The 26,621-nt window shown below is 41.4% G+C and overlaps 1 protein-coding gene across 1 annotated transcript in view; it reads left to right on the top strand.

Moving 5' to 3' along the window:
• The window catches only part of ANKDD1B (ankyrin repeat and death domain containing 1B), a 59,760-nt gene that overhangs the window by 15,847 nt on the left and 17,292 nt on the right, over nucleotides 1-26,621 (top strand). The window contains exons 4-9 of the mRNA XM_077759842.1: nucleotides 5,523-5,621; nucleotides 5,712-5,816; nucleotides 14,049-14,147; nucleotides 15,162-15,260; nucleotides 19,449-19,547; nucleotides 24,949-25,047. Of these exons, the coding sequence (XP_077615968.1) occupies nucleotides 5,523-5,621; nucleotides 5,712-5,816; nucleotides 14,049-14,147; nucleotides 15,162-15,260; nucleotides 19,449-19,547; nucleotides 24,949-25,047 (600 nt within the window). The remainder of the gene's footprint in view (nucleotides 1-5,522; nucleotides 5,622-5,711; nucleotides 5,817-14,048; nucleotides 14,148-15,161; nucleotides 15,261-19,448; nucleotides 19,548-24,948; nucleotides 25,048-26,621) is intronic.

Genomic DNA, 26,621 nt, shown 5'->3' with positions numbered 1-26,621 from the left:
CAGTCACTGCTACTGCTACCCTTCTATCACACAGTTCCAGCTTTGGGAGTGAGGCTTGCCTGCAGTGGAGCCAGAACAGAAAAAAGAAACAGTATTTCCCCTACTCTCTGTCTTGTGGGGTCCCCTTCTGCTCCTTAGACCAGAAAGAGGGTTTTTCTTGGCACTTTTTCTGTGTGTACCCAGGGCACACTTCTGTGACTTGCACTGCCTTGAGTTCAAGCTGGAAGGTGTGAAAGGAAAACAAAAACAAAACGAAACAAATCAGAAAACCCTCACTGTTTATATTTTGAGTTTTCGTTTACTCCCCCAATTTACCTGCTATTATTTGCTTCCCAGAGTCCTCAAAGAGCTGTGCCCTGCATTCTATCTGGAGGGTTTAGTCACATTCGGTGAGAGAGACTGGGTGCAATATACTTAACTCCGTCCTACCCAGGACCATAACCCAAATCTTTAACGTATTATAGAAGGGGAAGGAATTGTACAGTAAACACTTACACATCCATTGTCCTGGTTGATAGCATCTTTCCTTTAAAAAGCATGTCTGAGGATCACCATGTTTCTAATATATTAAATACACCACTGCTTTCTCTCAGAGTTTAAGTCACTTGTTCCTGAAATGTTGGAGATGTTACCAACTTATTCCCTTTGAGGCTTTTCCAAACATACATTTGGGAGCTAACATCAGCTTTTTGTAATTTGGCCAAGAGGGTGTGTGTGTATTCCTGATGTATCTCTGTAGTCCACCTTGAAAGTTCCACTAAGTTTTCACAGTGGTATTGCTACCTAACTAATAAAATTATTTTTATAATTCAAAATAATGTTTGGTCAAGCCTGGCAGTCTCTTTATCTGTGTGATCACCTCTGAGTTTGACTTGGCAGATGTGTCTCCTAAGCTCTAACACCTGTTTGCAAAGAGCCAAAAATCAAACCCCTTCCCCATGAATATTTATTCATTGCCTGCTGTGGTTAAGTCTCAATGCCAACTACTGGGGATTCAACACCATATAAGTTCTTATTATTCTAAATGTAATCTTAGGACCAAATACACTGGTCCCTCCTGGGAGCTTGAAATGCAGCATTGGACCCCACCCCTGACATCCTGAATCAGAATCTGATTTAAGAAGATCCCCAGGTGATTATGTCCGGAAGCATTGGCAATACAGACAGTCCCTGCTGTGAGGGGTGTACAGTCTATTGAGGGAGCAAGGACTGAGACTATAAGGCGTGAGTATCAATCAGGGCATTGCAAGCTAAAGATCAGATGCATGATCAGATGCTAAGAGTTCCAGGTTCAAAGTGGGTGACATCTCTGAATCTTGGGAACAGGCACACCTGATAAATGGAGGATCTTACTCCAGAAGTGAACGAAAACTCCCGAGTGGAGGTGGTACTTGGGGGATAATGACAGGCATCAGCTCTCAGAGCTGCTTATCTCTGGGAAGCTCCTCCTGTGCAAGTATTCCCAAGGGGAAGTTATTGACCTTCTCACAACCAGACTGGTGATAAGCACAGGTTGTCACTGACTGTGAGCCGTTTGCACTTTACAGAGCATTCTGTTTAAGTGTGAGTGTAATACATGACACATGCACACACGCTGTCCTAGGCATGTCAGTTTCATATCATAAGACATAGTTTTATGAACTTTTCTATGGAGAAATTTACTTCTGTGAGCAGTGATTCTTTGCCTCTGAGGAATAATGATTCTACTTGGAATTTACGGCCACAGACGTTCCTGTTGATGGCAGTTTGAATTCCTGACTCTTGGATTTTATGATTAGTGTTTGAAATATTTGAGTGTTGCCTGCTTTGAAATTAGGCATGAACTCTTAGAAGAAAAAAAAAAAAGAGCTCCTATCAAAACGTGATTTCTCTTCTATAAAAAATATTTCTGACCTCTTTTTTGATCATACATGAAAATGGATTTAGTATTAATGAATATAGAGCATGGGTTTGCAGTGAAAGGTAATTAAGGAGTGAAATTGTATTCAGGGCACATTTTTTGAGGAACCTCGACTAGTTATTGTACATCATTGTTCCTTGGGAAAAAGAGTGCAGAAATTGGTAAGCATTTTCTTACTGGAATTACAAATATTTAAATAGACTAACTCACCGGATAGTGTGACAGCTGAAATGTAAATTTTATAGAGTAGGTACATTTAAAGCAAGATTTATCAATAGTGGCACTATGCCATTTTGGCCAGGTGGTTTTTTTGTTGTGGGGGGCTGTTTAGGATTATAGGATGTTTTGTAGTATCTCTGGCTTCTACCTACGAAATGCCAATATCTCCCCTCAGCCATGGCAATCAAAGGTATCTCCAAACATCTCTAAGTATCCCCTGGGGGCAAAATTCCGCCCCCCCCTCCAGTTGAGAACCACTAAGTTAGAGTTACACTTCAATAATTCGGGACCTCTCTTTTCACTTCTCCACGCTTGTACTTTCCTGAGAAGAAGAGAATACATTAATGTAATTTCTGGGGCAGCCAAAAGAAATGCCAACAGGCTTACACAGTTTAGAAATGGAAGTGTCCCCACAGACCCTCATTCCTTGTTTATTTAGTCATATTGTATACATCTAGCAAACTGGTTTCCTGGGTTACAAACACAGTCGATTAGGAGATGCAGATAAGATGTGCTGAGAAGGCTCATTTTGGGAAGGCACTTTAACACAGTAATGGGTGATTTTTTTTGCCAGAGATAAAAGGAAACAGAAAAGCCGACACATGAATTTACAGATAAGGAGCCTGAAAGTGAGCATTAACTAGATCACAGCACTTGAAGTACAAGAGTCAGAATTGGAGGTCCGTTTCTTCTGATTTTACATATCATGCTCATAATGTTTGTCCTCTATTACTTCTCTAACCTGGGGCCTAGAATGCAGGTCCTAGTTTTCCTACTTCAGCACCCTCCAATTCTACCTTCCTGAGACAGCCAATTTTTAAGTATTTTTGGTTTGGTTTTAAATGGAACTTTTATTTTTATTTTTCCCATGTATTTGTTTATTTTTAATTTTTAAAGTTCTATTTAAATCCAAGTTAGTTAACATATAGTGTAATAATGGTTTCAGGAATAGAATTTATTAATTCATCACTTATATACAACACCCACTGCTCATCCCAACTCATGCCCTCCTTAATGCCCATCACCCATTTAGCCCCTTTCCCCACCCAACTCTCCTCCAGCAACCCTCAGTTTTTTCTCTGTATTTAGAGGGGTTCTTATGGTTTGCTTCCCTCTCTGTTTTTATCTTATTTTTCCTTCTTTTTCCCTATGTTCAACTGTTGTGTTTCTTAAATTCCACATATGAGTGAAATCACATGATATTTCTCTTTTTCTGACTTACTTTGCTTAGCATAATACATTCTAGTTCCATCCACTTTGTTGCAAATGGCAAGATTTTATTCTTTTTGACTGCTGTGTAGTATTCCAGTATACGTGTGTGTGTGTGTGTGTGTGTGTGTGTGTGTGACCATAATTCCATAATTTGGCTATCGCTGATAGTGCTGCTCTAAACATCAGGGTGCATGTGCCCCTTTGAATCAGCGTTTTTGTATCCTTTGGATAAATACCTAGTGGTGTAATTGCTGGGTCGTGGGGTAGTTCCATTGTTAATTTTTCAAGAAATTCCATACTGTTTTCTAGAGTGACTGCACCAGTTTACATTCCTACCAGCAGTGCAAGTGTTCCTCTTTTTCCACATCCTCCCCAACATCTGTTGTTTCCTGAGTTATTAATTTTAGCCATTCTGACAGGTTTGAGGTGGTATCTCATTGAAGTTTTGATTTATATTTCCCTAATGATGAGTGATGTTGAGCATCTTTTCATGTGTCTCTTAGCCATCTGGATGTCATCTGGATGAACATGCATGTTCATGCCGTTTGCCCATTTCTTCACTGGATTATTTGTTTTTTGGGTGTTGAGTTTGATAAATTCTTTATAGATTTTGGATACTAATCATTTATCTGACTGAGACAGTCAATGTTAACTGTTAGCTATTTTCTTTCACATTTTTCTCCTGCTCATTCAGGATATTAGTCAAACTTCCTATAGCATCCCTAAAGGTCAGTAGGTCCTGATCAAGTCTCCGATAGTCTATTTCATGCACATGTGCACTTATATAATTTTATATAGAGAAAATATTTCATATAAGGTATATATAATAGAATTCTTTTTATAATTTCAATCTTTTCCATTTTTTCTTTTTTGTGTACCTACCCCTTTTTCAGTGACTACATTTAACAATCCAGAGTATGTGTGTTTCTTTCTATACTTTTCCTCATGCTCATAATCATATCCACATAGGTATTGAGCATCTGTCTACCTATGTACCTTTTTTTTTTTAAATGTTTATTATTTTTTTGAGAGAAAGAGGGAAAGAGAAAGAGAGAAAATGCAAAGGAGGCTCCCTTTGCCCTGAGTCCAATGTGGGGCTCAGTCTCACAAACCTGAGATCATGACCTGAACTGAAATCAAAAGTCAAATGTTTAACCCACTCAGCCACCCAGGTGCCCCTCTAACTCATTATTTTTAATGGCTGCATGATGTGGGTTGACTGTTCCCTAATGTATTCAGCATTCCTATATTGGTGGACATTTACCTTTGCTCTCATTTTTAAAGGTTATAATTAATATCTTTGTTTACATAACATTACATCCTAAAACTCATTTTCAAGGGATAGATTACCAGTAATGGAATTGCTCGTTGAATTTAAAATTTCAGTAGATGTTGTTGAATTGCTGAAACCATAATGGTTCATTTCCACTAATACCTTACGAGAGCACCTTTTTTTTTCTTTTTTTTAATGTTTATTTATTTATTTAGTTTTTTACAAATAGTTTATTGCCAAGTTGGTTTCCATATAACACCCAGTGCTCATCCCCACAAGTGCCCTCCTCCATGCCCATCTCCCCCCTCCCCCCCCCACATCCATCAGTCCTCAGTTTTTGTCAGCATTCAAGAGTCTCTCATGGTTTGCCTCTCTCCCTCTCCCCCACTATTTCCCCCCTTCTTCTCCCCCATGGTCCTCTGTTAAGTTCCTCCTAATCCTCCTATACACGGAGCACCTTTTTTGGGTACACTTTTTCAATTGGTTTAATTGCCTTTTCCTTCTTGATTTGTTAACAGTAGAGAAAGTAACCACTTAACTTTATTAAGATACATTTTGAAAAATCTGTTTATTGACTTTATCGTGAGTCTTTCCTTTTGTAACTTGTAGATCAGGACATTGTGTCTTACAGACTAGATTTTATTCGAATATATATGCTTTTTGTGTGCTTTTTTATGTGTATGATATGATACAGGATTTAATTTTATTTTCTTCCCTGTGGAGAACCACTTGTCCCTGCACCATTTAAAATGTATTCTTTTCCCCCATAGAATTGAAATATCACATTTGATGAATATTAAAATTTCTCCCTATTTCTTCATTTGCAACAGTTCAGTATTAACTTGGTCTTCGTTGACTGAAATAGGTGTTGTGGCTTGTCCAAGTGATAGGTACTTTTCTTTTCTCTTCTTGGGGAAGCACGGCTTGACAGTAATTCACCTTGCAGCCTGGTCTGGAAGTCTTGAGATCATGCTTATGCTGGTTAGAGCTGGAGCAGATCAGAGAGCCAAGAATCAGGTAGGTATGATAGTCCTCACTGTACCAGTGTGGGTTGTGAGAGTCTTAAGATCATTGTGTATTTATGTCCCCCACCTTGGCTCTCCTCAGGATGGAATGAATGCCCTCCACTTTGCAGCTCAGAACAATAATGTACGCATCATAGAGTACCTCATTCAAGATCTACACTTGAAGGACCTGAACCAGCCTGATGGGGTATGTTTGCTGGGGTAGGACAGGTCCCATGTACACCTCCACCACATTCCTCTCTCTTCCCACTCCCACTGGAGCTGCCAAAGCAGCCATCACAGATGGACCTGGCCCTGTGCCCAGCTCCTCCATCACTCTGGCAGACGACAGAACAGATGAGAAGTGCTGGTGATGGTGGTGACCTTGGCATCTGCGTGTGGAGAGGGCGAGGAGTATTGAGGAAGCAGCCAAGTTCCTTTTTCCCTCTTTACACCCTCATCCTGATTGGGTGTAGACAGTATCCACCCTGTTTTGTATTTGGAATGTATGCTTTCATTTTACTTCATTATACTTGGCCTTTTTGGAGTGTATTTGACCCAAGTCTATGTAGTAATGAGCCATGGAATATAATGCAGTTTTACTGTATTTGTCTACATTAATTTTGTTTTCAAATAGAGATATATAATAATAACAGCTACCACCTATTGAGTATTTATTGGTGTGCTAGGTACCGAGGAAAGCTATTTACATACATTATTTCATTGAGAGGTCCAGGGCTTGGTGTATATGGTTTAACAAATCATTGCTAAATGAATGAATTCTCCTGTTAATTCCCATAATAATCCTATACAGAAGGATTTTGCTTATTTTTATTTTTTTAATGTTTATTTTTGAGAGAGAGAGAGAGAGAAAGAAAAAGCGAACAAACAGGGGAGGGACAGAGAGAGAAGGAGACACAGCATCTGAAGCAGGCTCTAGGCTCTGAGCTGTCAGCACAGAGCCCAACATGGGGATTGAACCCATGAACTGTGAGATCATGACCTGAGCCAAGGTCAGACACTTAACTGGCTGAGCCACCCAGGCGCCCCGGATTTTCTTATTTTTAAAGGTGATGAATTTGAGGTTCAGAGAGTCTGAATACCTCATCCATATCCCAGAATTGGAAAGTGAGAGCCAGGGTTTGAATTCAGGTCTGACTGACCTTAAGTCACCATGCTGGTCTGTCTCCCTTCTCAGATGACTGTGGGCAATCACTCTGTGTCACGAACTGTCTTTTTCCTGGAATATCTCCTTCTAGCCCTTTGTCATAAGGGAGTATACCTTGTGAGATTGACATTTTGATTTCAAATGGGACTTCTTTTTCACCCTGCCTACAACATTACTCTCCATAAAAGTCTCTCCATAAATTAATCAGTAATACTCACCTCATTTCACTACTTTTAAAAAAAGTTTACAGTCTTTCCTGACCTCAGTCTTAAAAACAATGATAACAACTATTTCTTCAAATGAAGTCTATAAATTTCTTTTACTTCCTGAGTATGACTGAGCATCTATACATTGACAGCTTGGAGGCAGACAGCTTGGAGGCTGTGGTCTGGGCATATATTAGTTATACAGCTTTAAGAAAGTTCTCCAACTGTTGAAAGCCTCAGTATCTACGAGGGATAATTGGGAGGCAATACCTCTATGGTTTGATATAGACTATTGACATTTCCTCAATTTTATGTGAAAAATGCCTATGCTGTTGAACTTCATTATAAACCATTCCACCAGCCCTTTCCAATCAGACACCACTCCTCAGCCATTCTTATGTAGCAATATTGGAACAGCCAATATTTGGAATATTTAATTGGAATATTTAATTGGAATATTTAAATGAGTTAATGACTATAAAGCACTTAGCAAAGAGCCTGGTAGAAAGTGCTCACTAAATGCAGTTGTTATAACAGTAATCATAGGGCAAATCCCTAATGTGATTTCCTCAAAAAGATAATCATAGTCAAACAGCATATGGTGTCACAGTGAGGATGTTAGATCATTCTGGTTTGATGGATGCTAAGTAGGGATGTGACCTGTGAATGAATTCCACTCAATTCCATTTAGCAGATATTTGTTATCTATGGGACACATGATGGTCTTCCTTTTCGGTGGCTCCAGCTGCTTTCACAGGAGACAGCAGTGTGTGGATCAAATAGGCTGAAGAAACTCAAAGACCAAAGCAAGTTTGCGGGGAGGCTTCACCACTTCTGGAACTTCTGCTGGCCAGCAGCCTTCTTGTCCACCACCTCTGTAGCTACCTCTGGGGTTGTCCTGTCCCACCCCTCTTCCTCCTCCTCTGTCTGGTAGGAAAAAGACTGCGGAGCCCTGGCAGCAGACTGTGCAGAACCACATGTCCAACTGAGAGATTTTTTTTTTAATGCTTATTCATTTTTGAGAGAGAGAGAGTGAGTGAGTGAGCACGGGGGATGGGCAGTGAGAGAGGGAGACACAGAATCCAAGTACTCCAGGTTCTGAGATCTCAGCTCAGAGCCCAGTGCGGGGCTCGAACCTACGAACTGTGAGATCATGACCTGAGCCAAAGTCGGATGCTCAGCTGACTGATTCACCCGGATGCCCCCCAGATGAGAGATCTTAAAATTAAGATGGATTCAGAGACAAATGAGGAATGAGTAAATAAATACTCCACTGGCTCATTAGGGAGAAAGGAATCTCTGAGTCCAATTTTAGTTCTGAAGAGACCTAGGTGGAGTGCAAATGACAAAATCTTCTATTCTTTTTCTGAGATCTGTTGAGTGGGATTCAAGGATGTTGGCAAAATCCAGTGTGAACTGGGATCAGGGTCTGTTAATTCATCATTGGATTTTCCATCTCTGTTTACTTAAAAGTACAATGGAACTTGTTGAATGCATTTGATAGAAAAAAACTGCTTCACTCTCATAGCTGGCCTTCTTGCCTACTTTCTTATCGGCAGAAAGTGATTGAGAGCCTGTTTACCTGATTGGCATTAGTAAGATTCTTTTCTCTAGCCCACAGGGAACTCCAAAAGCTAACAAGGAAAGCCTTGTAGGGAGGCGGTCTTTATTAATAAAAGGGATTTAACTAGGCCCAGGAGAGTGGGTGAGCATGGGAGAGATGGAAGACACTGAAAATATTTTGAGTTTTCTTTCAGCTCCATAGCTTTGGAAATCATGTGTCCTCCCCAGGGAAGAGAGATTAGAGTAACCAGGAGAAGTTTCGGGTAAAGTAGTGTAGATATTTTGAATCTACATGTAAGCTTCCATCTAGTAATCAAAAATAAGTACTCAAATTAAAATGTTTGAAGTGGAGCAGGAGGACAGAAAAGACTGTCCTTAGAGTATGTGAATAGTTGTTGAATCCAAGAGTTTGGTGGTAAAATGTAAGATTGGTTTTGGCTACACGCTTATGAGAACTTCCATTGGTTCAAATGAATCTTTATAAGAAGTCTTTAGAGGTAAGACGGAAAAGAAGCTTCCCATTTTGGAGTGTTGGGAAAATGAGCATGAGGGGATTTGGGAAGATATAGTTTCTTATATGGACCCGAGGTCGATATTTATGGGTTCTGTTGTGCAAGGAGAGAGCTCCTCCTACCCACCCAAGTTCCATGACTACATATTTAACACACTATTCCTTGAGTACTTTTCACTTCACAGAAACTTCTTTTTCTCCTCTCAAATCTCTAGTTATTAAGGAGTCTTCTGGATTTCTCTTTATAATGGGATTCTGTTTTGAGGGTCCCAAGATAAGGAGGGATGCCATGGCACTGGGGGGCTTTGTGCTGGGCTGTGCTTTGTGCTGGCCTCTGTCCAGAGGTTCTCCGGGACACCGCCTCTGGGATCCCTGTGGGAAAGAATAGTCAGTTTGGACTTTGGATGCCTATTGAAGGGCTGTTTATGAAATTTTTGTTGAATTTGGTAACTTGTCAAATTTGGTAACCCTGGTAGTAAACTTCAAAATGAAAAAGAATTTGGAAAAAAAAAATTTAATGTTTGTTTAGTTTTTGAGAGAAAGAGAGAGAACGAGCATGACCTGGGGTGGGGAGGGCGGTGAAGAGGGAGAGGGAGACACAAAATCCAAAGCAGGCTCCAGGCTCTGAGCTGTTCGTGCAGAGCCCGACGTGGGGCTTGAACTCAGGGACCATGAGATCATGACCTGAGCCGAAGTTGGAAGTTTAACCAATAGCTAACCTGGTGCCGTGAAAAATAATTTCAAATAAACAATTACATCTGCTCAGACTTGTTTACATGCAAAGAATTTAAATGCATTGAATTAAAACATCTTAGGTTAGATAGACATTGTGTTAGTGAAGGAAAAAGGTAACAGGAATTCTAGCCCCTCCTTATTCTCATTAATTAGGGAAGAGAATTGGCATCCTGAGCTGGGGAGGCATCGTGATTGGTCTGCAGCCTGCGGCTCTGACACCTCTGTTCCACGGCCCTGGCTGGAAAATCTCCCTGCCTTCCAGATGGGCAGGAGTCCTGTGAGGCTGCACTGCATACAGGCCAACTTGAACATCTTTTCAGAAGGATTGGATGGGTAAAAAATGAAGTGAGATATGATAAGAAACAATATTTAAACAGGAAAAAAACCCATATATTTTTGAAGTTCTTGTTTTTCCTAATAATGTACTAAGATGAGAGAATTGATCTCATCTTACTGTCACTTCATCTTTCTTTATGCTGCCTTTGGATAAATTTATAAAATTACTTTAAATGCCCTTGTTTTGTGTAATTTCACTTTCACTTTTTTCCTTGATAATCACATTTTTAAAGGGCATCCAAAGTTGAAAGCAATAGCTGTTTTCTTGGTGAGGAAAAATATTTCATCTGTGATAATCTCCCAGTTCTTACCAGACTAGGCTTCCTTTGTGGGTGGGTCCTTTGTCACTTCGTTTAGCCATGCAGAAATGCAAGTCTTTGTAGCAACCAAGGGTAAGAGTAAGGCCTTTTTAAAGTTGAACAGATCCCTGGTACTTCTAGTAGTATTTGTTCCCAAACTGCTAAATATGTATTCTTTAGACTTCTTTCTGCTATGAGGGATAAAAAACCATTTTAATCTAGATTAAGCAATAGAATTTATTTATTTATTCCTAACTAAAAGGTTTGACAGTGTATCTGAATGGCTTCAGACATGGCTGGATCCAGCACTTTTTTGTTTGTTTGTTTCCTCTCCAACTCTCAATTGCCTCTGTTGGTATTATTGGTAGATATACTCTCCACATGGTGGGAAAGATGGCTGCTCGCAGTTTAAAGATATTCTTAGGGATATTCTTATGGATTTTTATTCCTAAGAAAGAAAATTCCTCTCATTAAATGATCAAAGATAGGGTGCCTGAGTGGCTCAGTCATTTAAGTGTCTGTCTCTTGATTTCAGCTCAAGTCATGATCTCACAGTTCGAGAGTTCAAGACCCACATCTGGCTCAGTGCTGACAGCATGGAGCCTGCTTGGGATTCTTTCTCTCCCTCTCTCTCTTTGCCCATCTCCTGCCTGTGCGTGCATGTGTGCACACTCTCTCTCAAAATAAATAAATAAACTTCAGAAAGAAATAAAATAAATGTGCATATATCAATCTCAGAAACAACTGTCTTTGGCCCTGCTTGAATCATCTGCCCAATCACTGTGACCAGCATGGGTTAAAGTGATCCCTTCATGGGGCAGGTAAAGCCTGGCACTTGACAGCACTGCAGGGATAAATGGTATGTGTGTAAGTGGCAAAGTTCTCAAAAGGAAAATGAAACTGCTGTGACTAGAAGAAACATAGACCTAAAAGCAGCAAATGTCTACTCTGGGACACAACACCCTCGTGTATTATTTATGGTCTCTGTGGGTAAAGGGCTAATAAGACCCCTTTTGCTTCTGCCTGAGAATTTAAACATTAGTTAACTTTCTAGCTCTGTGTCCCTGCAAACAAGATAAGCAGTGTTTATGATAAAAATGATCCCTAACTGGCAGATTGCATCTGGACTTGGAGGAACTGCAGATGCACTATGAACACCAGAGAAGGAAGCCATACTTGGGGTTTAGGCGTCTCTGAGTGTAATGACTTGTGTAACGAACAGAGCATGTCCCTTGAGGGGATCTGGAAGCTATGCTTGAGGAGTTGTTACAAGAGGTATTTGTTCCTGTGGGACATCAACCTTCTAGACAGGGTGGCCCCAATGCCTGCCCAATGTAGATTTGTCACCTTGCAACAGAACNGGTCTGGTGGGTGGCGGCAAAGGCAGCAGCTCCTGGACAGCTGTGTAGGGACATGGTATGAAGAGGAAGAGCTGACCCTGGCCAGCTGTGGTTTGTGTTCTACATCTTCAGAGTAAAGTGGTGTCAGATGTGGCCTGTGATAATTCTGTGATTCTGAAATGTTTAGTTGAAGCCAAAAATCCCCTCTGGTGGGCATTGAAGTCACTCTCATAATTCTTTGAGATAGGGCAGATGCTTTAAGGAAGGCCTGCTAGCAAGGGGTGACAGAAGCTCAACTCCAACTAGTTAAAGGGAAAATAAAAAGGAATTTATTGACACATTCAGTTAAACACTTCAGGCACAGGTAATTTTAGGTATGTCTGAATCCAGCAGCGCAAATGATGTCAGCAGGGCCCTTGTCGCTTTTTCCATTTTCCAGCTCTGCTCTCCACTGTCCTGGCTTTATTCTTAGGCAAATTGTCGTCCTCAGGTAACAGAGAGGATTGCTGATGGTTTAGCTGCTGACTCTAGAGCACAAATAGAATGCGCCAGAAAAATATCCCACAGTTGACCCTGATTGGTCTGGCTTGGTGTGTGACCATCCCTGAACCAAACAGTGTGACCAGGGGATACACTTTGGAAGAGGCAGGAGCCTGTAATTAATAGACCCACAAAAATGAGCCAGTTTCTCCAGAAGAAAAGATGGGCAGGAAACCTCACCAGTGCTCTTTCTCCTGTTCAGTGCATTAGTGAACTTAAAATAGTTTCTTCCCCCATTTCTTGTCACCTGTCTCCCCACCCACAAACACACACTCATACTGGGTTACGTACCTCTCCATGTCACCGGGGCTCAGTTACTGTATTTCATTATCATTACTTGCTCATGTGTCCATTTTCCCTGTTGGACTCTGAGCTTCTTGAGGATGGGGCAGTATATCTTTCATCCTGGCCACTCTATTGCTGAGCACAATATCTGGCATATTCGTAGATGCTCAGTTATTGTGGAGTAAATGAGTGAATAATCTGTAAGGCTATGTGACTAAATGTTTTCATGTAGTGTATAATTATGTCTCTCACATCTTGTCATTTTTTTTTTACATGAACCTTTCTCTGTTGTCACCATTTGCAGATATTTGAATAAGCGAGACTTGGTGATTTTTGGTCTGTCATTTCCAAAGTGTTGTTAATGGCTCAAGACTAAATTCTCTTCTGTTAGGTGTCCAACTTGCTATCAGAAAACTGGGGGCCCAAGTATTCACCGTTCCTTCTCTTTGCCCTTCCCGAGTGACTTTATGAGAATGACAATGAGAGCCAGACCTCTTAGCATAGAATCTTGAGGATGTAGGTCTCACTGGCCAACAGGTCTGGCTCAAGAATAATGAAGGAGGTGAACTTTTTGGCACCATTTGGTTTCTCCAACTTCCATATATGTGTGAATGCAGAGCTCCATAGGGCTGATCCTCGTGGACATTTTGTTTTGCCATTTATTGTTTCAACATTTTTCCTTTTTTCCCCAGTTATGAGGGAATCGTGTGCTATTATCTCAAGTTACCAGTCTCCATGATCTTTACATTACCCTGCATTAGCAGGAGATCAGATAACAAACCCCAGATTCAGGAGCCTTCTTATAAAGAGGCTTATATCTTGTTTTTCACATTTCAAACATTTTGCTAAACTTTTGGTGAATAGCACGCCAAGAAACACCAATTTGTGTTTTCTTTTTTTACTAAAGTTTATTTATTTTGAGAGAGAGAGAGAACACGTGAGCAGGGGAGGGACAGAGAGAAAGAGAGAGAGAGAAAGAGAATCCCAAGCAGGCTTCATGTTGTCGGCACGGAGCCTCATGTGGGGCTTGATCCCACAAACCCTGGGATCATGACCCAAGTAAAAATCAAGGGTATGATACTTAACCGACTAAACTGCCCATGTACCCTCGTGAGTGTTGTCTTTAAATAAAGAAAATATTTCTGCCTCCATTTTGGGTTCCCACCCCCCACCTCTGCCACTACCTTTTCCTCTTTTAAAATATTTGGAGTTAGATGGTGTGCCTGAGTGGCTCAGTCAGTTAAGTGTCTGACTTCAGCTCAGGTCATGATCTCACAGTTCGTGAGTTCAAACCCCATGTCGGGCTCTGTGCTGACAGCAGCCTGGAGCCCGCTTTGGATTCTATATCTCCCTCTCTTTCTGCCTCTCCCCTGCTTGTGCTCTGTCTCTCTCTCTCTGTTGTCTTGCTTGTTCAATAAATGTATAATAAACACTGGAAGTTTGTGATTTATTTTCAGAAAGGGAGAAAACCATTTCTTTGGGCAGCTGAGAGGGGCCACACTGAAATGATAGAAAAATTTATCTTCCTTAATCTACATACTTCAGAAAAAGATACGGTGAGTTGGTCTTTTATTTCTTTGTGGAGAATGAGAGAAAGGTGGCGGGGGGTGACAGCTGGTATATAGATTTGGCGATGACATTTTGGTCAGGAATAGACGTGTTCACTTATTACTACAGTCACAATAATGGAAAATCCAGATGAAATGAACCCACTTTGGCATTGGATCATCCAGATTGCCAATTTTCACCCAATAAGTGTTTGTGAAGTCAACAGACTGTGTGGATTTTTCCACTGTCAGTTCCAGGGTCCTCTCTTTCTCCCCTGAGGTCTGCTGGAGACTCAGTCTTACCTGACTGGGGAGGGAAACCCTGATAGACACTCATATCTATATTTACATCTTTGATTATATTCGTAGGAGAAATTTACATGTACACATGGAATTGTGGTTTCGAAAGTCTACACATTGAATCTTTTGGTATGCATTGCTAAAATTATCTCGCAGAAATTTTTCACCAGTTTACCCTCACATAGGTTATATGGATTGCTTTTTATTGTTTCACCGTTTGCTAGCAGATTAGCAGCAAAGGTAGAACAAGGGCCATAGATGGTGTTTTCCCACTTGTTGGAACAACTATGTCTTTTCACTGCGTGTTATATGGAAGCCAACTTGACAATAAACTACATTAAAATAAATAAATAAAAATGAATCGGAACTAACAGATTAGAGGAATTGACTGAATAAAGGGGATAGCATAAGAAAATGCCACAGGAGAATTGAAAATAGTTTTCAAAAGATTTTTCCCTGTTTAGCACTATGCATCAAGATACATTTCTAATGGAAGAAAGATTTAAATGAAAAAGGTAAAACAATAAATAATGCATGATAGGAAAAAAATGAAGCTTTAAAAACTTATAAATTTCACTTGAAACTGTGGCTAACGTGGCCTACACTCCTGACCACAGTTTTAACCAAAATGAAACCCCTCAGACACCCCATTGCAGCCCTGACTGTGGGAGGGTCGTGTTGCTCGGTGCAGCGGACTCTATGGTGAGTTTGTCTCTGTTGCAGGAGGGAAATACTGCCCTGCACCTTGCAGCAAAGCATGGTCACAGTCCTGTGGTCCGGGTGCTGCTAACACAGTGGCAAGAAATAAATGAGATCAACGAGGTATGTGAAGGTGCTCATTATGGGTGGGTACAAGACTCAAAAGCGGAAGGGTGGGAGGAATGGGTTTCGTGGGAGGAAAACACAGATGTTGGTGCCGCCGAGCGTAAAATGTGATGTTACAAGATTCCTTCTTTTTTCTCTAAAGTATCCCAGCAAGTCATTTGTTAGTCCCTTCATTTATTTTCCCATTGACTCAAAAAATATTTGCTTAATATGTACTTTATGCTGGGGAGAGTATGTATTCTTATTCTAGAAGCCTAAGGGCTGGACGGGTATGCAAAAAGATGGGAGCTGACAGGGCCAAGGCAGAGATACAGAAAGACTGTGCTCCCCAGGAGGCTTGGCTTTGACTTGTAGATAGTGGAGACCTTGAAGGGGTTTAAACAGCAAAGAGGGTGAGTTCCATCTTGGGCACAGATCTATGACTGTCCCAGTGGTTTGAAGGCATCTTGCTTCTCAGAGAGGCTGGAGGCGGGGAGACCCAGTCAGGTGACAAATGGAAACTGCTGAAGCAAGAGCTATGGAAAACCTGTCACCCAGACACTCACACGGAGCAAAGAGGATGAAGCAATAGGAGGAGACAGAAGCCACAGGATCTGTGGCCAGAATGAAGGAGAGAGAAGACTTTCTGATGCCTGACTCACCAGTTTGGACTACTGGGAGGGTGGGGCGCCCACCGCTAAGCTGTGAGCACAGGCGTGAAGCGTGTGAGTGAGATCAGTAAGAAGGGTTTGGAATGGGTTTGTGCTGAGGCACCTGTAGGGGCAGACATTCAGGTGGGGAGCAGGGGGGAGACAGAAACTATCTGGGGTCAGTAGGGAGATGGAAGCTGGGCACAGGCTTCAGTGGAGAAGCTGTGCCATGGCAGCAGATCTGCTCTAGACGGTCACTTTTAATCTTTGGGTCAATGACTTTTGGACTGGCTCTTTGGAAACTCAGGTGAATAGAGTCCTCTTGGAGTGCAGAGTTTAACGTTATGATACGTTGTAAACTTGGTACCTCTCTGAGCAATACTCTAAGAGGTAATGTAATCTTTTAAGACACTAGTGCCTGTGAGGTATATCATTATTTAATGTAACACTAAGAGAAAATAATGCTGCCAATTAAACAATGACACAAACAAGCAGCTTTTTTGTCCCTTAGTTTACACTTATGGAGTTTTTTAGACATTCACCTGAGATTTTTTATTGTACACATATAAAGGAACAAATAAGTAAGATAAGTTGGTTCCTAAACTTGACACTAAGCTTGGTTCTTACTCAGTCTTGATGTCCTAAGTCTGCATTCCCTTTGGACCAGAGAAGTGCCCCAGGCTAGTCCCATGTATCCCTGGGTCTGGGCATCTAGAGAGTGAAAGCAGGGCTCTGACTGTGTGGGTCAGGTCCTGGCTCCATTGCTCTTCTAGGTAAGTGATCTTGGGCTCAGCACTTGGCCCTTCTTAGCCTCAGTTTACTCATCTATCAAATAACCTCATAAGGCCACAGTGAAGTTTAAATGGGAAGGCCGTGTCACACACTTAGCACCTGGAATAGTGTCTGGCACATGGTGAGCATGTAATAAGTGGGATCTGTTGTTATCATTGGTGTTATCCTGGTGCAATAAATGGGATCATGGTTATCGTTTCTATCAGCGGTATATATTTATATATATTGGTATTATCCTCATTTTTTCTCTTCAAGTTCCTGGGAGAATTTAAACCAAGCTTTCTTTTTTTTGTATTTTTATAAGTTGATTTATTTATTGTGTGTGTGTGAGAGCGAGCGAGCGAGAGAGCACGGGGGAGGGGTGAGAGAGGGGGAGAGAGAGAATCCCAAGCAGGATCTGTGCTGAAAGCTCCATCCCATGAATCATGAAATCATGACCTGAGCTGAAACCAAGAGTCAGATGCTTAACCTACTGAGCCACCCAGGTGCCCCACGCCAAACTTTCACTTGAGAATCATGGACAAAAATAGAGCCTTCATTTGTTTACTTTAGTGTGTGTTCAGTCTTTGCTGACCATCTGGCATAATAATGATCAGGATAATGATCAGGTTTAATTGGTTTAACTTATTTAAAGATCTCAGGAATTTGGTCTTAAATACAAGTTATGAATGATGTGTGAGAAACGTGAGAAAAAACATGTGCATCACCTAGAATAAATCTGAGGTGTGATCAGCCTTCACAAATCAATATAGAGATCAAGTCCTGTAATCACAGGATTTAATTTAAAGTCTTAGTCATGCTTGCCTGGCTGTTTTAATATTTTACCACTGGAATGTGTGCACATGGATTTCATACACCATTTAGCTATTTTTGAGTTAGGGCACATTAGAGAGAGCTCATAAAGTCCAACACACCGTAATTGCAGATTATATAGGAGGAGCTGTCTCTAAAGGGTCTTTCCTCCTATCAGTGAGGAAAGAAACGGTTTTGGAAGCAAACTTTCCTATCAGATGTATATGCATCTGTCACATATACATATATAAAATTTTAACATAAAAATAAATAGTAGTTCTTGTATTTTCTCCATACTGAAATGATTATTTTAGAGCTATCTGATATATTTTCCTTCCATTTTCTTTGTGTTCCTATGCATATATATTTTTATTGGCTGCCCAGAATTCACATGACTATTCTTTAGCTCTTGGACATTTTATTTATTTCCTTTTGTCTTTTCTTAAAATTAATGCTGTCATGAATATCTTTGTATAAAAACCATAGTCTGAATTCTTCACTGTTGCCTTTGGGTGTATTCTGAAAGGTAGGATTTTTGGGTCAAAGATATAAATGTTTACTAGGCTCCTGATATATTAAAGGTGTGAATTCTTGGGGCACCTGGGTGGCTCATTTTGTTGAGCATCCAACTCTTGATTTCGGTTCAAGTCATGATCCCAGGATCATGGAATAAAGCCTTGTGTCTAGATCAGTGCCGGCAGCATGGAGCCTGTTTGGGATTCTCTCTCTCTCTCTCTCTCTCTCTCTCGCTCTCTCTCTCTCTCTCTCCTCCTCTGCCCCTCTTGCATGTGTGCACACACGATCTCTATCTTAAATAAAAATATTTAAAAAATTTTTTTAAATGTGAATTCTTTCCTTCACATTTTTCACTAATGCTTTTCCCACTGCAGTTTGCCATTTGGTGTCTCTTTTCCAGGAAAATGAGAAGGCATATTATGAGGAGAAATTCTTCTGTAACAGATGGCTGTCTCAGGCTCTCATGTAAAGCAGGCTGGATATAGTTTTTCCTTCTCATTGGGATGGAAACATTGGTTCCATGCTCCTGCATCCCTCTTGACAAGAGTGTTCATATCTAATTAGTTGCAAGAAAACCCTTTTGAACTTATCCTAATGCATTTTTAAGCAAACTAATGCCCAAGTGGGGAAGTGTTTAGGGAAGGGGAAGGGATTCTGCATTTCTTCCCAAAATTTTTAGGAAAGATTTTGCATGAGGAAGGGGTAATATCCAAGTGGCTATTGTGCAATACCGGTTCCTTCTTTTCTTTCTTTGTTTTGGCCTAAACCAAGCTCTCACTTTATCCTGCTAGCATTTATCATAATGAGTTTCAGGAAAGTTAATTACTGAGAAAGAGTATTACTGTTGCTGTTTTTTTTAACAACACACAATAGTTTAAATCAGTTTTAAATGTTAAAGCTGTACTTGGTACAAATGTGCTTCTATTTTTGGATGTTTCACATTGCATTATAATTCATATTTCTATGATTATCTTGCTTAATAGGCTGTTACCTTCTTGTGGGCAGAGTTTGTGTCTCTTTGTCTTTTCAATCCCTGTGCCTTTGCCTAACATGCAGTGTCTAATAAATGTTTTGGAGATAAATTAATAAAGATTAAGAGTATAAATTGTGGATGAAAAGCCTGCAAGGAGGCAGAATAACAGGATAGGTATGGGTGCAGGCTTTGGATCCAAACACCTGGATTTGCATCCTAGCTGTGTTACTTTTCAGCTAAGGCTTAGTTTCCTTATCTGTAAAATGGGGATAATACTAATCCTGACCTCACAGTGCTGTCCATTTAACGCTGCCGAGGTGTATAGTCTTGGCAATATAAATTGTTGTATAGATGCTCAGTAAACACAATCCATTAAGAGTAATGCACAAAGGGTATACAGAAAGCATGCTATTCCTCAAGTAATTTTATTTCATGCCAAGGGGCAATTTATTTGAACATTTTTCCTTTTTTTTTTTTTCTAAGAATGGAGAAACGCCATTCTTTCTGGCTGTTAAAGGAGGTCATGAAGAATGCAGCAAAGTGCTCCTGACAGCAGGAAGTGATATCAACGTTCCAGATAAAGTACGTGCCACATGCCATCCATGTTCGCTCACATAGTGGAGGGGGACTCTTAACGTTCTTTGAGTAGTCTGGTCCTGCACTGATCCACTCACTAGGCTTTTGTAGAATTACTATTTGTAATTTTGGAAAATAGGGGCAAACGGAGCAGATAGTTGTTACATCTCAAGTACAGAGACATGCTCACTGTACCTTGATTTCTCCCTAACAGCTGTATATTCCTGGCTTATGCACAGTATATACAGAAAAAAAAAATTGTGTGGAAGCCCAAGTGGTCAGTCTGAAGCTTGAAGAAGACAGGATGGAGCCTTCTTGTAAATGCAGAATGCTTTTGTATTCGTGGTGTTAAGATCCTTTGTCACCTATCTTCATTTTTTGGTGAGGAAACTAAAATTTAGAAAAGTTGAGGAACTTATTCAGGATTATGTGACTAGTCGCTGGCAGTGGTGAGGATTCTCACCACAGTGATGGCCTTGCCTTTCAGATGGTGTTACTTTCCATTTTTCTAAATAATTTTTAATTATAATGAAAATAACAAAAACTCGGAATAGTACCAAAGGGTATATGATGAAAAGTGTTATATTCCAACAATACATCTCGATTTCTCCTCCCTAGAAGTAATGTAATTAATAGCTTATTTTATCTGACTAAGCACACACACGTGTAAGTACTGACGCCACATGGATGGTAGCACACTGCATGTATCTGCTGCTCTGCACCTTGCTTTTTTTTAAGTGCCAATAAATGTTGGAGCTCTCTCCAGGTCAGAGCACTGTCCAGGCACACCTTAAAGATACTGCAGGTTTGGTTCCAGACCACTGCAAAACAGCGTGTATCATAATAAAGTGAGTGAAATAAATTTATTGGTTTCCTAGTTCCTATAAGAGTCATGTTTACATTTTCCTATAGTCTGTTAAGTGTGCAATAACATTATGCCCCCCCCAAAACAATATACACACCTTCATCAAAAAATACTTTATTGCTGAGGCACCTGGGTGGCTCAGTTCGTTAGGCATCTGACCCTTGATTTTGTCTCAGGTCATGGTCTCATGGTTCATGAGATGGAGCCTCACATCAGGCTCTGCACTGACAGCATGGAGCCTGCTTGGAATTCTCTCTCTCTCCCTCTCTCTCTGCCCTTCCCTTGCTCTCTCTCTCTCTCTCAAAAAAAAAATTAAAAAAATAGTTTATTGCTAAAGAATGCTAACTATCCTCTAAGTTTTCAGTGAGTCATAATCTTTTTGCTGGTGGAAGGTCTTGCCTTGATGTTGACAGCTGCTGATGGATCAAGATGATGGTTGCTGAAGGGTGGGGTGGCTGTGGCGATTTTTTTTAAAAAAATTTAAATGTTTATTTTAGAGACAGAGAGAGTGAGCAAGTGGGGGTAAGGGCAGAGAGAGAGAACAGAGAATCCCAAGCAGGCTCCATGCAGTCAGCACAAAGCCTGACACGGGGCTCCATCTCATAAACCATGAGATCATGTCCTGAGCCAAAATCAAGAGTCAGAGCTTATCCAGCTGAGGCTCTACTTCTACTTCTAGTTCTCTTGCTATTTCCACCACATCTGCAGTTACTTCCTGCACTGATGTCTTGGTCTTTAACTTGTAAAAAAAAAAAAAAAAAAGCAGTATCAGTGAGGTGCAATAAAGCAAGGTATGCCTTAGAGACAATTCCTTTTCAAAAGGTACAAAGTTAAACATTAGAATCAAGAATAAAGTTCCAAACCAGTAATGTTTTATATACCTGTATTCTGCTGGTGGGACTGTACATTTGTACAATGCTTTTTGAAAAGCATTCTGTCACTTTCTTTTCACTCAGGCTTGAGAAATTCTGTTCAGGGAATAACCTTGGAAAAAGCTACATGCATTAAGATAGATAATAAAGTTGCCTCCAGTGGCTGAGAATTAGATACAACCTATAAATGCAGTGAATCCTAGAGGAAAGCCAAATAAAAGTTTGCTGCATCTTTTTCTTGGAATATTATATGGCTGCCAAAAAATATTAATGATAGGGGCACCTGGGTGGCTTGGTTGGTTAAGCATCCGACTTCTGCTCAGGTCATGATCTCACAGTTTGTGAGTTTAAGCCCCATATCAGGGGCACAAACAGGGGAAGGGCAGAGAGAGGGGAAGATAGAGGATCTGAAGCCGACTCCACACTGATAGCAGAGAGCCTACTGTGGGGCTTGGACTTATGAACCATGAGATCATGACCTGAGTCAAAGTCGGACGCTTAACCAACTAAGCCACCCGGGTGTCCCTGGGTCATTTCTGAGAAGGTAACTGGAGATTATGGATTTAGCTGTGAGCAGAGGCTTCATCCATTTGTGCTGTATGTAACAGTGCCCAAGATTTGGGCAATAGGTGCTCTTCAGGGTCGTACTAATCACCTCTGGTCCAGTGAAGACTTTTGTAGACCTTAACAACTCATTTCGGAAACCCTACCCTCATACCTTATCAAACATATTTAAATGCCCCAAAATTCCACATTAATTTCTTTTGCTGTAAATTATTTTCAAAAACTTTTTTATTGGCTATGATAAACTCCCCTAATTTATGACCGACTCTGGTTTCTTAGAACTCTGTGCATCCTTGGGAATTCGAGGAGGTGAAAAGATTTAACCTACAAATTGTTTACAAATGTAATGAATATTTTATGGCTGTTACATTTAAGAATCAATGAGGTATGAATATGTCAATTAAATATTTATTCACTTTAAATTCATGGTTTTCTTTTGGTATCTTGGAATCAATCTTTTTTTTTTTTAAAAGATTTTAAACATTTCTTTGGCTCTTAAAAAGTCTGTAGGCCCTACCCGCTGTGCCTGTAGTGCCTCTGGGGTGACATGCTGGAGTGCCACAGCTCTTCCTACTATGTCCTGGCTTCAGGTTCTTCACAAACTTGTTTCTGAGTTAGATCTTCTCATCTGGGCACTTCTTACCATTCTGATCCTCGTCCACATGTCGCCCACCTGGGAGGATTTTCTTGCTCACTCACCAGAAAGTAGCCCTCCAGCCCTGCTGTTTTACTTTGTTTTGTTGCCCTTATTACTAGCTGATATTATTCTAATAACATCTAGATCTAGTAAATAAATTTATTTTCCATCCACAGTTTCACTGACCTACCAGTCTGCCAATCTATAGATCGATTGTCCACCTCTACTGGAGTGTAGTAATGGACGTCTTGTTTACCGTCATATCTCCCCACCATCCAACATAGTGCCTGGCACATAATAAGTGCTCAATAATTTTTTTGTGGAATGAATATGATGATAGCTATAATTACTGTACAATTACTAGCTCATTTATCAAACCAGCATTTGTCTCAAACCAGTATTACTATGGTTTGAGACAAGGAGGTAGGATGGTGTGATAGGTTCACACAATAATGCTAGCCCGCCCCTGTCCAGAGTTGTCCATATCCTAATCCTCGGAACCTGTGAATATGTTATGTTACAAGGCAGAGCGGGATTCAGGTTGCACATGGAATTAAGGTTGCTAATCAGCTGACCTTAAAATGAGATTTCCCTCAATTATCCAGGTTGGCCCAACGTAATCACAAAGGTCTTTTAAGGTAGAAGAGGAAGGCAAGTGAGGAGGTGAGAGTGATGCAGGGTGAGGACTTGGTGGGAGGAGGGAGTGGCCGTGAGTCACAGGATGTGGGCGGCTTCTACCAACTGGGAAAGTCAAAGACGTGAATCATCCTGAGGGCCTCCAGAAAGGCCTTTAATTTAGCCCAGTGAGACCCACTTCAGACTTTGGACCTCCAGAGTGGTATCATAATACAATTGTATTGTTTAACAACTGAGTTTGTGGCAATTTGTTGTTAGCACTGATAAAAACTGATAGTTGCGTTCTTTTTTACAGATGAAGACAAGGAGGCCCATACTTGAGAGGCCACTTACAGGTCATATAGACATTTAGTAGGAGCTCCAGCCAGAGTCCAGTTGGTCAGCATGTGTATTGTTCTTTTTAGCATCTTATCTGTTGCTTCATAACAAACCAACCCAGAGTGCAATGGCTGAACCCAACAAGATAAGCCTTATTACCTTTCATGGTTCTTGGGCTGAGACGTTCTTACTTTGGGTCTGTTATGTGGTTGTAGTCAGATGTCAGCCAGGACTTCGGTTCTTTGAAAGCTTAACTGAGCTGGCCGTTCACGTGGCTCGCTCACACGCCTGGCAGTTGGTGGCAGCTGTTGGCTGGGAGCTCAGCTGGAGCTCTTGAACAGCACAGACATGTTGCCTCTCTTCTTCACACCATGGCAGATGGTTTTTAATAGGCAGGGAGCTGAAGCTGCCAGGCTGGGTAGCGGCTGCATCTGGACCTGGAACACTGTCACTTCTGCCATACTCTTGATTGGTCCAAGCTGACTCCAGGGGAGACCTCTTGATGGGAGACTGGATGGTCACAGTGCAGGCAGGCATGTGAGATGGTAGTTACTTAGGCAGCCATTTCTTTTTTTTTTTTTTAATATTTTTATTTATTTCTAGGAGAGAGAGAGAGACAGTGTGAGCAGCGGAGGGTCAGAGAGAGAGGGAGACACAGGCTCTGAAATAAGCTCCAGGCTCTGAGCTGGCAGTCAGCACAGAGCCCGACGCGGGGCTCGAACCACGAACCGCGAGATCATGACCTAAGCGAAAGTCAGACGCTCAACCGACTAAGCCACCCAGGCACCCCGAGCCATTTCTTGGAAAACATAACATCCTATAGAACCTTATTTGGTTGGTGGGCCTAGAAATACTTTGTAGCAATCTTAAAATTAATCAATCATCAACTATCCATTGACCTTATACTATTGCAAAGCACCATGCTAAGACTTTTTGGAGGATGGCAGGATAAATCAAGAGCAATTTTGTTATCTGGCGTTCACAGCAAGCGAAGCCACTTGAGCATAGGGAATGGTGGGAGGCAGCTGGAGCCAGGGAAGGAGAGGCACTGAAGGAGTTGAGTAAGGGGCCATGAGGGAACACTGCACATGGGTAGCAATCATGCTGAGCTTTGAAGCCAGACCTGGCAGAAGGGAGAGCTGCAGGTAAGCAGTTGGGGGCAGCAGGTGTTGAGGGAGTTCCTGGGGCCAATACAAAGTCAGCCATTTTGGCTCAAGGAGGGTGTTTGCAGGGTGTACAGAGAGAAGACTCAGCCCTGGTCCACTTTGTACTTAGAGAGGGATGACAGGGATTTAACTCATATCTGCTGGAGGCATGTGTTACCTAGGACTCTCCTGTATGGGAAACACTTAGAAATAATGAAGAGGCTCTCAAAATAATAAGAACCACGTTGGCTCTTCTTTTGTAAATAGTTGTATGTTTCATTGTATTAATTAATTACCATGTGATGAATATCAGAAAGCAGGCTGGATTCTAATGGGGGTCCTCCCTGCCTTTTCCACCTGTGTCTTGCAGCTCAACACCAGTGCTTTGCAGATAGCAACCCAGAACGGCCACACATCCCTTGTGAGCTATCTTCTCAGGGAGCATGTTGACCTGCACCAGGAAGTGGAAGTGAGTCTATTCCAATAACATGGGCTTTGATCCTGGCGCTGGAGCCTAGCTGGGTGCAGAGATGCTCCTTGCAGATAGTTGGTGGAGGCGGGGGAGGGGGAATGTGATGTTCACAAAGGAGGAGTTCTTTCTGGGGAAGCTGACTGACTTCTTTTGGAGGCTCAGTCTTAATCTTGAGAAATAAAATGCAAGGGATGAATTTTATAGTCATTGAAGTTCCCGAACAAAATGAAATCTTTGTGCTTTAAATATTGATATCTGCTGCAATAAAACTGTCTCAGATGTCCAGGGATGCCATTATTCCTGTATTAAGTTTATCAGTCTGTGGGAAAAAGGCCACTGTTATAAATGGGAAGGAGAAAGATCATTTTTCCCTCCCTTGGAGCCTGGGTGATCACTGAGTGATCTTGTTTTTCTTTTGAAAGTCAATCCTTTATACTGATTTAGGTTTTCTGAAGTTTGAGTTGGCTTTGGTAGGATTAACAAAGGCCCTCTGTGCTGGCAGTAGTTGGAAAGCATTCCTCTATTTTTCACTCTCTTTTCACTTCTCCTGTGAGAATATTATTTCCTCTGATCGTGGTTGGCCATTACTGTTTATTATATTTACTATATTAATTGGAAAGAAGGGATATGGTTTGACCATGTCTGGTAGTTTTTGGAGAATGACATTAGCGGCATTGGCTCTGAACTCCCCAGGTCTATCCGAGGATGGTTCCCATTTCTCAGAAAGGGCTGGGTGCCAGCAAGGCTGGTGGCCCCGGCTGGGAGGACACTGCCTACTTCCTGGCCCAAGGGACGCTTTTTCTTTTTTCATGCTTGGTGCCTCAAGACAGAACATTCTTCCTGAGTAGAAGAGGCCTGCACAGAAAGCCTCCCTCCCACACTGCCCTGACCAGCCCAGTCATCTCCATTTCATTGCTCACCCCTGTGGCAGTCTGATTTATGCGGCCATGGTGTCCTGCCTGCCCCCTCCTCTCCTCTTCCTCTGTGGGCTGGTGATGCTCTTGCCAACTCTGTACATCTTTTTCATCAGTTTCTTTCATGGTAGGTTTCCTGGGAAGGAGCCTGGTGCCAGTGTTGGAGTCTGGCAGATTAGGGGTTCACATGCTGTCTCTGCCACTTCCAGGCTCCAAAGCCATGGAGAAGTTATTTAACTGCTCTGCCCCTCATATATAAAGTGGGGGAATAGGGGCTCCTGAGTGGCTCAGTCGGTTAAACGTTTGACTTCAGCTCAGGTCATGATCTCATGGTTTGTGGGTTCAAGCCCCGGATCGGGCTCTGTGCTGATAGTGCGGAACCTGGAGCCTGCTTCAGATTCCTTTCTCTCTGCTCACTTCCCACTCGTGCTCTGTCTTTCTGTCTCTCAAAAAATAAAAATAAAAAAATAAACATTAAAAAAATTAAAAAATAAATGAAGTGAGGAATAGAAGATCTAACTGCTAGGGTTATTGTTAATAAAAACTATTAGCCCAGAGTTTAGAGTATAAACTATTGGGGAAGTGAGTATACAGTAAGTAGCATTATAAGAATATGTTAAATGTCCCTAACTTGGTGCTTATTATTAATCTCTCTTT

The sequence above is a fragment of the Crocuta crocuta genome, unplaced genomic scaffold (assembly GCF_008692635.1).
Source record: "Crocuta crocuta isolate KB4526 unplaced genomic scaffold, BGI_CrCroc_1.0 scaffold162, whole genome shotgun sequence".
NCBI classification, from domain to species: Eukaryota; Metazoa; Chordata; class Mammalia; order Carnivora; family Hyaenidae; genus Crocuta; species Crocuta crocuta.
This window is presented reverse-complemented; position numbering and strand designations above follow the sequence as displayed.